Below are 16,366 nucleotides of genomic sequence, written 5' to 3'. Positions count from 1 at the left end.
ATCATGAAGCCCACATTTCTCTATATTGTCTACAAGGGTAGCATGAGACTGGTCAATAATATGATAAAATTTAAGTAAAATTACCTACGGCATTCACTTGATCTACCACCAGCAAGAAAAAAAGAAATCAATTATCAAAAGCATTTATTAAGCAATTAAAGTGTGATTTATACAAATATAAATACAAAATATGTACAAGGGAAGAAGAAGACTATGAGTTGTGAGAATCAGGAAAGGCTTCATATAGAAAGTGGTACTTGAGCTGTGTCTTGAAGAAAAGTGAAGATTTCTAAGACGGAGGTGAAGAAAGTATGCTGTCCAGGCACAGGATTTTTGGGGGGGACATGGAGACAAGAGGATGGGCAACTTTTTGTGAGGAGAGACAGCCAGCTTGGTTGTTACCACAGAATCTGGGAAGGGTAATACAGTATAATGAGACTGAAATTGTAGGTTGGAGCCAAATTGTGAAGGTGTTAAAAGCCCACCAGGGAGTTTATGTTTTATAATAGAGGCAACAGAAATTAATTTATTCTAGGAAAATCTTTCTTTGATGAATTCATGCTGGATTTTAATGATCACTAGTTCAATTTCTGAATGATCACAAAAGAATTCTAATTAGTCCTAAAGTCTCCAAAATTTCTGCCGAGAATCACTGGCCTATAGTTTGTAGTCTTTATTGCCTTCTCTTTTTTTGAAATTTGGGACATTTACTTTTCTTCAAGTCTTGTGACTTCTCTCATTTTCCACAATCTTTCAATGAGAAATGACAGGATCAATAATTATATCTGCCAGTTATTTCAGTATCCTAGGATACAGTTCACATGACCTTCCCAACAAAAGCAAAGTTAAATTGCAAGGAAGGTTATGCTTAATATTTTTCTATCACATTTCTATAAAGCAAAGTTATGTAAAAGATGGACTTTTTTAAAAATGGAAAAAAACCCTAACTTTTTCATGTTTCATGGAGAACTAAATTAGAAGATCTGGAATGCCATCCAAAGGACAAAGATATGACTATAACCAACATTATTAAATTTAGATTAACAACATTCAGAATCCACAAGATTTTGAATTCTAATTTTTAAGATTTAAACTATACCTTATCTTCAGATGGACAGAGATATAAATACTGGAATGTGGCTGTTATATTTTTAGAGAATCTTGGCCCAAAAACATCCTTGTCTGTTCCAAACTGATGACGAGACTGCCGCACAATTGAATCAATTACATATAGTCCTGGAACCTTATATTCTGGTTTACACTGCAAACATAAAAAAGGTAGTTATTGATTATTACAATAAAAACAGTTTATATAAAGTCTAATTTTAATTTTTTTTTAGAAGATTACTGAACTAGGCATCAAGAGACTTTTATTATAGTCCCTGCTTTGCCACTTACCATCTGTATGATTTGGGACAAGCCACTTAATCTCTCTTAATACAAACATAAACTTTAGTAAAGAAGCTAGATTAAAATAAACCAACAAAAACTATTGGCCTTTCTATGTACTGCCAACAAAACCCAGCAGGAAGAAAAAGAAACTGCTTTCAAAATAACTACAGAATGTATAAAACATCTTAAGTTCACCTACAAAGAAATTATAAACATACAACTATAAAAGACCTTTTACAGAAATGAAGACCAAAATAATTGGAGAGACATGTGCAGTCATCAACAAAATTACTTGGTACTTGTTAAAAAATAAACAAGTTGATCAGCAGAACAGGTTAGGTACCCAAGAACCAGAAACAACTGAATAGCATAGTGGCTGATACATCCAAAGACTGATGTTAGGAAAGCTAGAAAATGATCTGAGAGAAATTAAGTTTAGATCCCAAACTTGTAACATACACTACAATGTGCCTGAAATGGATATATGATCTAGCTATAAAAGGTCATAACATTAACAAATTAGAGGAACAGGGAAGGAGATGCCTTTAAGAAGTATAGACAGAAAGGTCTTGACTTAACAAGGAATTATCACAGGAGAAAATATGGACAATTTTGATTACATAAAAACCGGAAGGTTTTTGCAAACAAAAACAATTAAGTTAGAATTAGAAGATAAATAACTCAGAAAAAAATCTTTGCAATAACCACAAATGTTGAGCCTTTGTTCATCTCTAAAATTGGGATGGTCTATCTAAGCCTACTATTTGCAAGGTTGCAGCAATGACACAAATGATGTATATCAAAATGTTTTGATAACTGTAAAATGAGTATTGGTAAAATATGACATCAGCCTACCCTTTCAGAACTCTTCTCAACACTCCTATTCGACAAATATTTATTACATGGCTACTTTTACTATTTGTAGGGTACTGTGCTAGGTACAATACCAATCATATTATTCCTTCAGGTCTACAGGTCAGCCCTGGTGGGATAAACTTTCAAAAATACCATTTCTGAAATATTATAACTTTATTAAAACCCTATGGAATTTCGTTGTTGTCTAGGGTACGTTACATGTGTTTGGTCTAGTCTTCAACATCTAACAACTGACACTGCTTTTCTCACTGGATTTGGAATCTGAGGAGCTGAGATCAAATTCTAACTCTACCTATGTAATATCTTTCTCTGAGCTCCAGTTTTCTCATCTGTAAAATGACATGATTGGGCTATATGACCTCTCATTTCCTTTCTGGTTCTAAATCACAGGTTCTTAACCTGGCATCTACAAATTTATCTTTTTAAATATTTTCGTAACTATTTCAATACAATCAGTTTCCTTTGTAATTTTTTTTACATTTTTGTGCATTTAATAACATTATTCTGAGGAGCCCATAGGTTTTGCTAACTAGCCAAAAGAGTTCTTAACACAAAAAAGTTAAGAACCCCTGCTGTAACACTATAAGGCACAGAGATGGTGCTAACCAACGCTGGCAGTGGGAGCTTCTTCACCAAGGAGTTACCTGTACCAGTGAAATCAGAGGTCCAGTCCCTATCCCTCTCAGGGTAAATGGGAGCATTCAATGCCTTTGGCACTGGTGGTATGTTTAACCAATTTAACCAACAAATATTTATTAAGCACCTACTATATTGTTGTCATTGTAGCCAGGCACTATGACAGGGGCTGGGAGATACAAAAACAAAAGTCAAAAGTCCCTGCTCTCACGAAGTTCATATTCATAGTCAGGGAAGAGAACAGAATTAAAGAAGAAAAGGGAGAGAGAAAAATGAAAAGATAAATAGAGGTTAGAGAGAGATGAATGTGGTAGGGAAAAGAAGAATGACACCAAGAAGTACACTACTTATAGTTATAATTTTATCTTACAGAAATACTGAAAAGAACAACTTGAAAGAAAAACTGAATTCTTTGTAAAAATGTACCATGAATAACAATTTACAAAGTGGCCACAATGACATAAAGGAAAACAATATTGAAAACATTTAGAATTCTGATCAATTATTGATTTCAGAGGATTAATAATGAAGCATACTTTGCCACTAGGAAGAGAAGTAACAGACTACCTGGTTCAGATATACATTTTCATACATGGTCAATATTTATTTTGCTTATTTGTACTAATTCCTTACAAGGAAGGGCTTTAGTGGAGGACGGAAGGTCATTGTGAAGTGACAATAATATCCACAAAGATCATCCGTAAGACATTTTTAAAAAATAAAAATAACACAAACATGTACCCTTAAAACAAAATATGGCCACGCCTTCTGTAATTCAATCAAATTAACTCCCTTTAAACAGGAAGTAGAAAACAGCAGCGCATCATAAAATTTCTTATTTTATAACTACTGCAAAAAAAAGTAAGAGACATCAAACACATGGATTACTGATGCTTTTTTTATCAATATTAACAAGAAATATTAAATATTTTCCCTAAAAAAATTTCTTTCTGTTGAAAATAAGGTAAAATTATATTAGCTAAATATACAACATAAACATTCCAGTCACTTTCATAACCACAAAATAAAATGCATTATTTTGAAGAAATTTAAAAATAACTTTAATTCATACACTGAGATTCACTGAACACACTAATTACAGGCAGAAAACACTGTTTTAACAGTTATTTTGGAACATTAAGATTTCATTAACCATTTTATTGAAAAACTCTGAAAGCAAAATCACTCAAATTGTCTGAGTACATAAATGTTTGATAGTACAAAATTGTAGAAACAGTAACAAAAATAAAACAAACTAAAAACCCAAAGAGAAAGATTAGTTACCTTCTTGATGAACTTTTCTACAATCTGGACTACATGCTTGTAAAGCTGAAGGAAAAAAAATAGTTATGGGTCAATTTTAATATCATTGCTTGATTTCCTTTTTTTAAAACAAATAATAAAGGAAATGTTTTTACATAGAAAATATAATTACACTTGAAAACTCATAAAGATAATATTAACAGTCATTAGAAAGAACTCTCATAATATAAGTCAACAGACTGAGACAAAACCAATCTCTGGCAAAAAATTAAAGGAGACTAATTTTCTAATACAAATGGCTATATTTTTATATTTTAGCCAATAAAACTTAAATGCAGTCATAGTAATTGCCATTAATGACCTTTATAAACTTTAGTAAGCAACATATGTAGCACGAGATATTAGACAAACAGTCCTAACTAAAAGCAAAAAATCTATTCCCTACTACTTGTAAGTTTTAAAAACTAAGATCATCATTTTAATAATGTTTTATAAAATGTGTTTATCTTACCTTAATGGCTTTAATGGCAGCTTTAGTAATGAGAATCATCTTAGCCCGAGAAATGGGAGGCTTCATATCCATGAGTGAAAAGAGCTAAATGTAAGATAACAAAATGTTCAAAACAATATCTGAAAAGGTAAAACTTAAGCACTAACATGATACTTCTGAAATTACTTTATCTCAAGTGATTTTGTATCAAACCCAAATGTAAATGGCCTACTTCTTTGTAAAGTGCTCAAGAATCTGTTGACCAGAACAGTTATCACTGTGTAAAGTAATAAAGCAGTAGTTTACTTATTTAATAATAGCATCTGGAGATTACAAAATACAAACCCAGCACAGAAGCATGGCATATAGGAATGATAACAAAGTTGAGTCATGCCTGCTACAAGCCCTCTATCTAACCACTGGTCCGATGGAGATATGATTCTTCTCTATATAACTGTTGATCCCATTCTTTCCTGCCTTCTCCAGCAAACCGGCCTCACAATCAATCATCTCTTCCCCATCTCCAAGCTGAATCTGCATCTACTGACTTCTTCCCTTCTGCATTCAAATATGCCCAGGTCTCCCCCATTCTTAATAACCCTTTCTTGACACTAGCATTTCCTCAAGCTATATTCTAAAGTCCTCTTCCATTTCACAGACAAACTCCCAGAAAAATGGTCTACTTTTAACTCCATTTTCTCTCTTATCAATCCTTTAAAATTTGCCTTTTCACCTCTCATCACTCAACTGAAATTGAGCTTTCCAAAGATACCAGAGATATCTGAATTTCCAAACCCAAGGACTTTTTCTCAATTTTCTAATACTTGTTGACCTCTGCTTCCTTTGACATCATTTACCAACTTTCTCCCTCTTGGACACGCTCTGCACCTGGGCTTCTTCGACACTGTTCTCTATTTCCACCCATCTGACAGCGTAACTTCTCAGTATCCTTTTGCTGTATCACCGTTCACCTATCGTACCCTCTAACTTTTGGCTGCTAAAGCTCTACTTGGGGTCTTCTTGTCTTTTCTCTATACATTCTCTTTCAGAGAAGGAAAAACTATCATTTCTATGCAAATAACCTCCAGCTCTATTAACTAGTTTTCTTATCACTTCTATCAGTGTCACCTACTATAATACCCCGGCCACCTCAAACTCAACATATCCAAAACACAACTCATTGTCTTTCCCTGTCCTCCCACTCCCAAGCCCATCTTCCCTCTGAATATCCTATTTCTATAAAGGGCACCATCACCCAGTTTTACAATCTACAAGTAAGGTATGCTTAATTCCTCCCAGGACTCTTAAATAAGAGGCTTGGGACCGCAATGCTTCCAATTTGCCCTCAATCTGAGAAACAATCCCTATGGAGATGCAACTTGGCAGCTGATCCTGCAGGTGCTACAGCCATAGCTATCAAAGATGCAGAGAAGAAAGGCATTGCCACCAAAGTTCTTACAAGGCACCATCAAATGGTTCAACATCACAAACTGATATAATTTTCACTAGTCTATTAAATGAGGAATTAACATCTGCTTTGCTGTTGAACCCTAAAGACATAGAACCTTACCATGTGTTGTAGAATGGGAGTTCCTTGACAAGAGTGCCTGTCTTACTTTTCTATATGTATCCCCAGCACTCTGCACATAGTAAGAACTTAATAAATGCTTTGTGAATTCATTCCTCATTTTCCCTTACCCCACACATTCATTCAGTTGCCAAGTTTGATCATTTCCACTTCCATAAACATCTCTCCCACCCATACACGTAGCATTCACAAAGCCATCACACCCTAGATCACCCTCTGGCCTGGATTATTTAATAGCTTCCTAGTTGACTTCCCTATCCTAGTCTCTTCCCTATCCAATCCACCTTCTCTCTCTACCCATCTATCAAAATGATTTTCCTAAAGCAGATGTCATTTCCCCACTGAACATATTCCAGCAATTCCCTATTACCTCTAGAGTCAAATACAAACTTCTCTGTTGGGTATTTAAGGCTATTCACAATCTAAGTCCAACCTACTCTTTTGGCCTTACTCTATATTACTCCCCCACTTCAGAGTCTCTATGGTTCAGCCAAACTAGCTTTCTTGCTCTTCCTCTCACAAAAATACACTGCATCCGCGCTTTTACCCAAGTTATCTCCCGTGTCCTACACACACACAGAGAATGAGCTTGCACAAGGGCTTGTTTTTCCCAAGAGAACATAAGCTCCTTGAAGGCAGAGAAATGTTTCATTTTTTACTTTGTATCCTCACCTAGCATAGCAATTATTATATAGTAGGTATTTTAATACCTTACAGACTGAGTTGCTTTAAGCACATTTTCATCCTTCAAAAGTAAAGAATCAACAAGAGAAAATTCAATCCTATATCTGCTCCTCAGTAACAGGAGTTAGCTGCTAGGGTGAAAAGGATGAGCTTCATGGGGGTAAGAGACCATTACATCACAGAATCTGCTATAGAACAGATTGCTGGGCATAATCCAACAAGTACTCCAAACTTTGAGAAAGCAGATTTCTAAAGGTAAGATACGTAGGATCTCACAGACTATAAATCTACAAACTCCCAAGAATAAAATTCCGAAGACACAAAGGAAATAATTCCAAAGAGGAAGAAATAAGAAACATCTGAAAAGATCATTTGCCCACTTTCTACTCCCATGGCTTTTGCCATCCTTCTCCCTCATCCCTGTACTTATTAATCACTGGCTACTTAGGAGAAAACTGTCCTCAGCCCCCATCTCCTGTTCTCTCATATTCCCAACTCTGTGCATCTCTTCCTCAAACATTTTCTTTCCTCAAGTATCTTCTATCTTCCCTTCTGCTAAGGACCTTGCTTGCCTCATTCTCTAAATAAGAAAATAAATACCATTCATATGAGCTCCCACTTCTGTTGTTGCTCATTCCTGTCAGTTGTCTTGTGACTATTCATGACCACACTTGGGGTTTTCTTAGCAAAGATACTGTGGTGGTTTACCATTTCCTTCTCCAGTTCAATTTACAGATGAGGAAACTGAGGCAAACAGGGTTAAGTGACTTGCCCAGGGTTACACAGCTAGTAAGTGTCAAGTGTCTGGTCTGAGATCAGATTTGAACTCAGGTCCTCCTGACTGCAGAGCTGGTGCTCTATCCACTGTGCCACCTTGCTGCCCTCTTCTCCCACTCTCTTAAAACTCCTTGATATCTTCTCCCACCTGTTTCTCTTGTTCCCAAGTCTCTGACAAAAAGGTAGATCCTATTTCTTCCCAAGGCCAACCCCTTACATGTGAATGTGAACCCACAGATAGGGGAAAATTCAAGATCTGAGTTTGAGGGGAGGTGTGATCTTCTCCAACAGATTACATTCATCTCATGGATCAACCCTAACTCCTAAATCGTCAACCTCTACTTATCTGCTGGTTCCTTCCCTACTCACTCCAAACATGCCCAACACTTCCCCATTCTTAAAAATACTTTCACTATGCCTAACCATTCCCTTAAGCTCTCCTCCTACATAGTGTCCTCCTTTTCTCAGACAAACTCTTTTAAAAATCAGTCTACTTACTGCCTCCATTTCTAAATTTCTCATTCCTTGGCCCTTTGCTGAACCCTTTGGCTTCCAATGGAAAAAGTCATCACAACCGAAAAATGTGATGATCTTTTCTCAAGTCTCATCCTTCTTACCTGACTCCTCTCTTTCAGCCTCCTTCCTGATCATCTATTATGCATCCTAAATGTTGCTGTTCCTCAAAATTCTGTCCTATGCCCTCTTCTTCTCTCCCTATAACCTCTCTCAGTAAACTCACCAGCATCCATGGCCTTAAATTATCTCCATGAAGATGACTCCCAGGATCTATATATCTAGTCCCAATTTCTTCCCCAAGCTTCAGTCTCATGTCACCAACTGCCTATGGTTGTTTTAAACAAGATGCTCTGGAGACATCAAACTAAACACATGGAAGCAGCTAGGTGGCACAGTAAATACAGCACCGGCCCTGGAGTCAGGAGGACCTGAGTTCAAATCTGGTCTCAGACACATACCACTTACTAGCTATGTTACCTTGGGCAAGTCACTTAACCCCACTGCTTAGCCCAAAAAAAAAAAAAAACCAAACCACTAAACATATGCAAAACTCCATATCCTTCCCTGCAAAGCCACCAACGCTACCATCACCTAAACTTTACTATTTCTATTGACGGTACCACCATCCTTCCAACCTCCCACATTTGAAACTTCAGCATTTTATTTTCAACTTTTCACTCTCCCCATCCCACACATCCAATTAGTTGCCAAATCTTGCCCTTTCTACCCCCACAACTCTAGCATACTACGCTTTTTTCTTCACCAATTGCAAAAGCCTAATTGGTTTCACTGCCCCAAATCTTTCCCTACTTTAATCCAAAATCTAATCAAGTCACTGATCTACTCATTAAACTCTAGTGGCTTCCTACTGCCTTTAAGATAAAAGACAAACTCCTGTTTGGCTTCTGAAGTCTTACACATCACAGCCCCAAACCATCTTTCTATTCTCATCAGACATTAGTTGACCTCCTGCAGTCTACAAACCAAATCCGTTCTCACCATTCCTCATACATAATTCTCCATCTCTCATCTCCTTGCCTTTGCTCTGCATGAAGCCTTTCCTAACTCCCCCAACTGCTAGTGTCCTCCCCTTCAACCTACATTTTCTTTAACTTTGAATATGTTTATATTTGTTAACTGTATATGTATGTGTTGTGTTTCTCATTAAAACTTATGAATAGGCATTATTTTATTATTTATACTTGTACTTTGGAAGCTAGGTGGTATGATGGATAGAGCACTGGGTTTGGAATCAGGAAGGCTTATCTTTTGTGAATTCCAATGTGGTCTCAGACACTTACTAGCTGTGTGATCTTGGGCAAGTCACATAAACTTGTTTGCTTGAGTTCTTCATCTGTAAAATGAGCTGGAAAAGGAAATGGCAAACCACTCCAGTATCTTTGCTAAGAAAACCCCAAAATGGGGTCACAAAGAATTGGACATGACTGAAACATCTGAATTTCTATCTCCTGAATCTAGCACAGCATACTTGATTAATTGATAAACAGGGAACTTGCCAACCAAATTCAACTTAAATAGAAATATAAAGATGGAAGGACCAGTAACAGAAGAGCTATATAAGAGTGTGGTATAGTACCGTAAAAATAGTGCTAAAGCTCTGAATGAGCTGACGCTATTGAGGAAAGACAGCAACAAATAGGAGGGTTCTGAACTATACAAAAAAGGGGGTAGGTGACTTCTTAGTGTGACTGCAATAATTATAATGGACAGGGAAAAAAAGAGAGAGGTCAGAGATGTTTAGTTATTTATCCTGATTTCTCTGCAAAGGAAAACTATCTTTGCACTGGAAATGTTCAATAAAAATAGCTAACTGGGAGCTGATACCCATAAGAGTTGTAAAAGAACATCTAGCTGTCCTTGGTGAATTTAAGTCACTAGCTGAAATTAGCCAAGTGTCAGGCACTGAAGAACTGGCAGATGTGACTAAGTCAATGTTAGTGATATCTGAAAAACTGAAAATGATTGACTAGAGAAGGGTAAATATCTAGATTTTTTTTTAAGGGAAAAGCACAATCTCCAAACTATAGGCTAGTGAGCTTGACTTCAGTGCCTGGGAAAATTCATAGATAAATCATAAAAGAAATAGTTAAGGAACACAACAACAAAAACAAACAAACAAACAAAAAAGCCGTGATTACAAAAAGCCAGAATGTCCTCATCAAAAACAGATCACACCAGACTAATCTTATTTCCTTTTTTTTTTTTTGACAAGGCTGATTGTGAAACCAGTTGATTAAAGAAATGCCAATAGATACAGTTGACCTAAACTTTAGCAGAGGATGTGACAGGTGTTTTAGACTATTCTTGAAGGAGGAGATGCAGTATCTGCAGAGGTAGAGTGAACTGGCTCTGGAGTCATATTCTGTGTGACCTTGGGCCAAGTCACTTAAACTTAAGCCCCATTTTCATCTGCAAAGTGGTAGTACTGGATGAGATGGCAACTGAGGCTCCTTCCAACCCTAGATCCACGATCCTAAGATGACTAGCAGGTAAAGGATCCAGAAAATGTTTTGAACAGCTCAACTCAGAGTAATATTTAATAGCTCAATGTTCACTTGGCAGGAGGTCTCCAGTGTAATGCCTCAGGATCTATGTTTGGTTCAGTGCAGTAAAACATTTTTATCAAATAGAAATCAATAATTTCATGAAGCAACAAAAAAACAAAAAGACTGAAAAAAGAAAATAAAATATAAGGTATTTCAAAGCAAAAACAAATGACTTGGAAAATTCAAGCTGAAAAAAATTTAAAGAATCACTGGACTATCTGAAAATCATGACCAAAAAAAAAAAATACATATATATATATACACACACACACACACACACACATACACACACACACATACACACACACACACACGCGTGTGTGTGTGTGTGTGTGTGTGTGTGTATGTATCCTGGGCATCATACTTCATGAAATCTTAAAAGAAAACTTCCTAGATCTTTTAGAAGAAGAGAGCAAAACAGAAATGTGGGGAAATAGAAAGAATCCACCAGTCACATCCTGAAATTAACTTCAAAATGAAAACTTCCCAGAACATCAAAGCGAAAATTTGGAGCTTCCAGGTCAAAGAAAAAAATACAGTAAGCAATTAGAAAGAAAGAATTCAAGTGCCAAGGAGCCACAATCAGGATCACATGATTTTGCAGCCACCATTATAAAGGAGCAGTGACCTTGGAATATGATAGTCCAAAAGGTAAAGCACATGGGCTTATAGACAGGAACTACTAACCCAGCATAACTGAGTATTATAATGCTACAGGCGGGGAAACTGACCTTTCAGGAAAGAGAAGACTTCCAAATATTCCAGACTAGAGCTGCAGAGAAAGCTGAAGTTCAAACAATGGAATTAAGAGAAAAAGGTACATACTGATGATAAACTACTTACATTCAAATAGGGGAAGATGATACACGAGTCTCCTCTGAACCCCATCATTAGGGGCCACAGAAGGAATCCAATTAGACAAGTTCTTCGAGGGCTTCTATTGTGTTTTGATGATCTTTAAGAATGGAAAGAGAGGGGAAGAGAAATATACTGGAATTGTCGGGGGAGGAGGGGAAGGTTAGGGAAATTATCTCACGTATAGAGTACATAAGTAAATATCTATACAAAGAGCAAGAGGTGGGACTGACACATGGTTACAGAAATACATTTTGCTTAACAGGGAAATAGGAGGGGAAGGCGAAAGAGAATTAGAGGGAGGATAAAGGAAGAGATTAATCCTAAACAAAACAAATTCTAAGAATGTACAAAAATATTTACAGTTGTTTTTGAAACGGAAAAGAATGGAAATCTGAGGGAGCGTCCAACACTGGAGAATGGATAAACAAATTATATAGTATATAAATGTGACAGAATACAATTGTACTAAACTTTTTACCACCATAATGACCAACTAGGATATCCCAGAAGACTAATCATGCTTATCCACCGCTGGAAAGAAATGGAAGGACTAGGAATGAAACAACTATTTTTTTTTCTGATATGGCCAATAGGGTAATCTGTTTTGACTACACATGATACTTGATTAACTATACACGTTTGTAATGGCTTTTTTTCCCTAGTGTTTTCAAATGAGGGGTGGTAAGGTGCTAGCAGGTGAGAAAGTATATCTTGGCTCATTAAAACAAATATATTTTTTTAAAAGGCAGACACAACAACAAAAAGACAAAAGAATGAGAGCCAGAAGTATCCTGTACTCATCACAGTTAAGAGAAAAATACTTTGAAACAGGTTATATGATTTTAATCTAAATGGACATTTTTTCTGAATTAAGAGAATAGGTAACCTCGTGATAAGTCAATACTTTCTAAGTTCATAGGCTTTAGACCATTTCAGCACATCTGTAGATCAATTGTCTTATTACTCAAAGTGGAGGAAAATCTAGAAGTCAACAGATTTTATGAGTGTAGGCTACATCAAACACACTGAGTTAATTTTCTCTTTATTAAATATCATAAACTGAATTGAAACACAAGCATTAGCATCATACATAACAAGAGATCAGCCTATACATCAACCAGAAAACCTCTGAGGATTCCAAATAGGGTTTAAATTCCTCACACTGCTTTTGTCACTGTAATTTAACAAAGATAACCTCTTTCAAAAACTTAATGTCATAATGCTGTAGGAAGCCAGGTTACTGACAGTTTGAAGCAATCACATTTCAGCATCGTGACACTTAAGATGAATTTTGAATCTGAAAACTAAATGATGTAGTTTTTGATACATATGAGTCTCCCCAACTTTCAAGGGAACTGTTTGTAAAGTCCTTAAGTCATTTGCTGATAACTCTGAATGCACTCCCTTAACAGAAACAATGTTATAAATAATGCTACAATGTTATAAATGATGCTTAGGTTCCCACAAAAGCTTATTCCATTCTCATTTCAATATTTCAAAGCTCTTTAATTGATACTCCCTCTGCCAGTACACATTACACAACTCTTTTGTGATTCAGTAAAATGGTTTTCAAGAGCTAGCATGACTGAAAAAAATATACCCTACAAGCCAGCCAACCTGGTGATGAAACTCTCAAATATATGTAGCCTCTCTCTGCTAGCAAGTACTCCATTTATAATTTTCTATAATTTCTTTAATTTGAATAATTAGTTTCTGTTGGACAAAGTGTCCATAATACTTCTTTGGTATGCCAAGGATATATTTCCCAAGAAATGATAAATGGGCATCAGGAGCTTGTAGATAAGAAAAGGTAGAAAGAACATCTGGGAAGCAATACACTGAGGGAGAGAAATTTCCCATAGCCATGCCAACACAGAGGTGAAACTTAAATTAGACCCACGTAATTTGATAATCCTAAACCATGCTCCATGTATTAGGGATTATAGATGTAGCAATATTAAGCCTTCACATCATTTTCAAACATTTATCTTTGTTGTTATTTACAGAATATTACTTTAACCCCTGATACAGTTATCCTCTCTCTATAAGCAGAAATTGCCTTTACAATTCACTAAAGCTATTCCCTAACTGGACATATAAATTGAAATCAGTTGACATTTCATTTATTCACATACTCAACATTTGCTGAAAATCCATTATGTTCAAGGAAGACAAAGAAATTTTTAAATTTCCGATAGTATTTCGATTATTGAAAAGAACAAAAAGCAATCAGTACACCTTAAACTTAACGATCATTGCTTATGTGAAAATTCAATCACTTTTGGGGGGAAAGTTTGGAACACTGACCAAAGAATGTTTTACTGACCAAAGAATATTTTACTCAAAATCTAGAAGGGATGAAAAGTACTGTAGTTTCAATAATGAATCTGATATTTAAATACAGGTTAACAGAAAAAATATCAAGTATTCCCCAAATACAAGGTACTATAAAAAGCAATTAAGAGAGTCTATGCTCTTGAGGAATGTAAACTAAAACAGAAAAAGAGGACAAATGGTCATAGAACTTTATGAACATAAATTTTATGAAATAGATTAATGAAGAAAAGTAATTAGATGGCAAGAATTTGGGAAAAATTCACATCTCTTTTCCTAAATACTATGGGGCCTTGTGCCTTAGTAAAAAAAAAAAGTTCAAAGGATGAGGCTTTTTGTGAAAATTTTCTTTCTTCAAAAGGTGCCAAGTCATCAGTATGGCACTGCTTATCTCTGAAAACACTGCCCCCGACAAGTTGTAAAGATTCCACAGGCCAGAACATAATAGCTAATTTCCTCATCTTAAAAAAAAAAAAGACTAAATTTAGTGCCAACGTCCCTTCCCAACTCTAAAATTTCAAGATCACACTTCCTTGTTTTATTGACTCAAATGGAAGAAACTGAACTCAGGAGGTATAGGGAAAAAAGGAAGACAGACATTCAGGTATATTTACCAAGCCTTGGCTCTTGCTGTTTCTTCAACACAGGATAAGGTACTTCTGTGGTGGACAAATTGCTGGACTTGGAAGGAATCCTGACTCTGTGACACTTAAAATGATCCAGGTTAAGTCACAACTTCTCTGGCCTCCATTTCCTCATTTCTGAAGTATAGATAACAGTACCACACCTCACAGAGTTTTGTGAAAAGCAAATGAGATAAGGGGTGGAAACCTCAAAGCATTATATAAATGCTAGCTATTTTTATTCTATAGTTCCTTTCCATAAGACACTGAAGAACTCTGGATGATTTTGTGAATTTTTCCCCAAAAAGAATAAAAGTCTGTCACTCCTCTTCACCTAGGCAATGAGCCAGGCCCAAAACTGAGTAAAAAGAAAAGAATAGGGTAGGTTTCTTTTGGTAAGTTGTACAGCATTTTAAATGAACCTAAATCATTCCCAGATACAAAAAAAAAATCACCTTTTCAACACCAATATTCTCTGGGATACCTTATTCCTGCAAATCATGGAATACCCAAGGACAACAGAGAAAAATATCTGGTGGGTACAAATATAGTGTAGCTTATTACCAATGATAACCTGCACAGAAGACAAGATTCAATCACAAGACATGTATGCTTTAGGTTCGGTTCTAGAAGTGTAGTACAAGTTCAGCTTATCCCTATCTGCAAATATCCTCTCCATATGGGGAACTAGTACAAATTCCTTCTCCTACCCACCAGAATTTCTCAAGTGAAGAAAGAAAATGACTGCCTATGAGAAAAACTACTTTGCAGGTCTTCATAAAGAATTAAAAAGATTTTTTTTCATGGAAATGCTGAATGGCAAAAGAGGTGAACTAGTTTCTGTAACACAGTGAGATAGCTGGATAAACTGAATGGTTCAATGGTTCTCACAACATGTTAATCAGAATAATGCCTCCTAAACTCCCCACCCCCAAAAGAATTGTCATCAGCACTTCTTTGAAGTATTTATTCCCTCCCCAAACAACCTTCTTCCTTCCTTAAACATGAATATGAACCACAGAGGACTGAGAAAGCATAGAAGAGTTGTGATCTCCACCATTAGAAGTATACCCAGAGATAAGATTAGGGATCTACTGTAGCACCACTTACATCTGTATTAAAAAAAAATCAAATGTTGAAAATGAAAAGCTTCTGCACAAACATTAATGCATCTAGGATAAGAAGGAAAATGATCAAATGGGGGGAAAATCTATCAAAATTTTCTGATATGGATGTGGTATCCAAGATATACAATTAATGCATATAAGACTAATAGCATTCTCCAAAAGTTAAATGGCCCAAGGATACAAACAAACAGTTCTCAAAATAAGAATTGCAAAGTATTCCAACCAAATGAAAAAATGATCCAAATCACAAATAAGGGAAATACAAATCAAAACAACCCTGACATTTCACCTCACACCCTACAAATTGGCAAAAAATGTTAACAATTAACGTTGGAAGGATAAGCACACTACTACTTTGTTGGTGGAACTGTGAAACAGTACAACCATTTTGGAAAGCAATTTGGACTTATGCACATCAAATAACTAAAATAACCATATCTCTTTCAATGAGACTCTATCATTGGGATTATACCCCAAGGAAGCCATCAATTAGAAGAAAGTCCCCATATACTCCAAAATATTTATAGCAGCACTTTTTGTGATAAGAATTGGAAACAAAGTAGGTGCCTATCAAATGGGGAATGGCTAAATAAAATATGATAAAGTGAATGTAATGGAATATGACTACGCTGAAA

General features: G+C 35.9%; 1 protein-coding gene across 6 annotated transcripts in view; it reads right to left on the bottom strand.

The window, feature by feature from the left end:
• The window catches only part of SCAF4 (SR-related CTD associated factor 4), a 111,904-nt gene that overhangs the window by 82,968 nt on the left and 12,570 nt on the right, over window positions 1-16,366 (bottom strand). For all 6 annotated transcript variants that reach the window (XM_078146536.1, XM_020995989.2, XM_020995991.2 and 3 more), the window contains exons 2-4: window positions 4,679-4,762; window positions 4,189-4,233; window positions 1,100-1,261 (exon numbers count right to left, since the gene is read on the bottom strand). In XM_078146536.1, coding sequence (XP_078002662.1) covers window positions 1,100-1,261; window positions 4,189-4,233; window positions 4,679-4,762 — 291 coding nt within the window. The remainder of the gene's footprint in view (window positions 1-1,099; window positions 1,262-4,188; window positions 4,234-4,678; window positions 4,763-16,366) is intronic.

The sequence above is a fragment of the Phascolarctos cinereus genome, unplaced genomic scaffold (genome assembly GCF_003287225.1).
Source record: "Phascolarctos cinereus isolate Bilbo 61053 unplaced genomic scaffold, phaCin_HiC Scaffold_726;HRSCAF=1367, whole genome shotgun sequence".
Taxonomy (NCBI): Eukaryota; Metazoa; Chordata; class Mammalia; order Diprotodontia; family Phascolarctidae; genus Phascolarctos; species Phascolarctos cinereus.
Note: the sequence above shows the minus strand (reverse complement) of the source record. Positions and strands in the feature narration are given on the sequence as shown.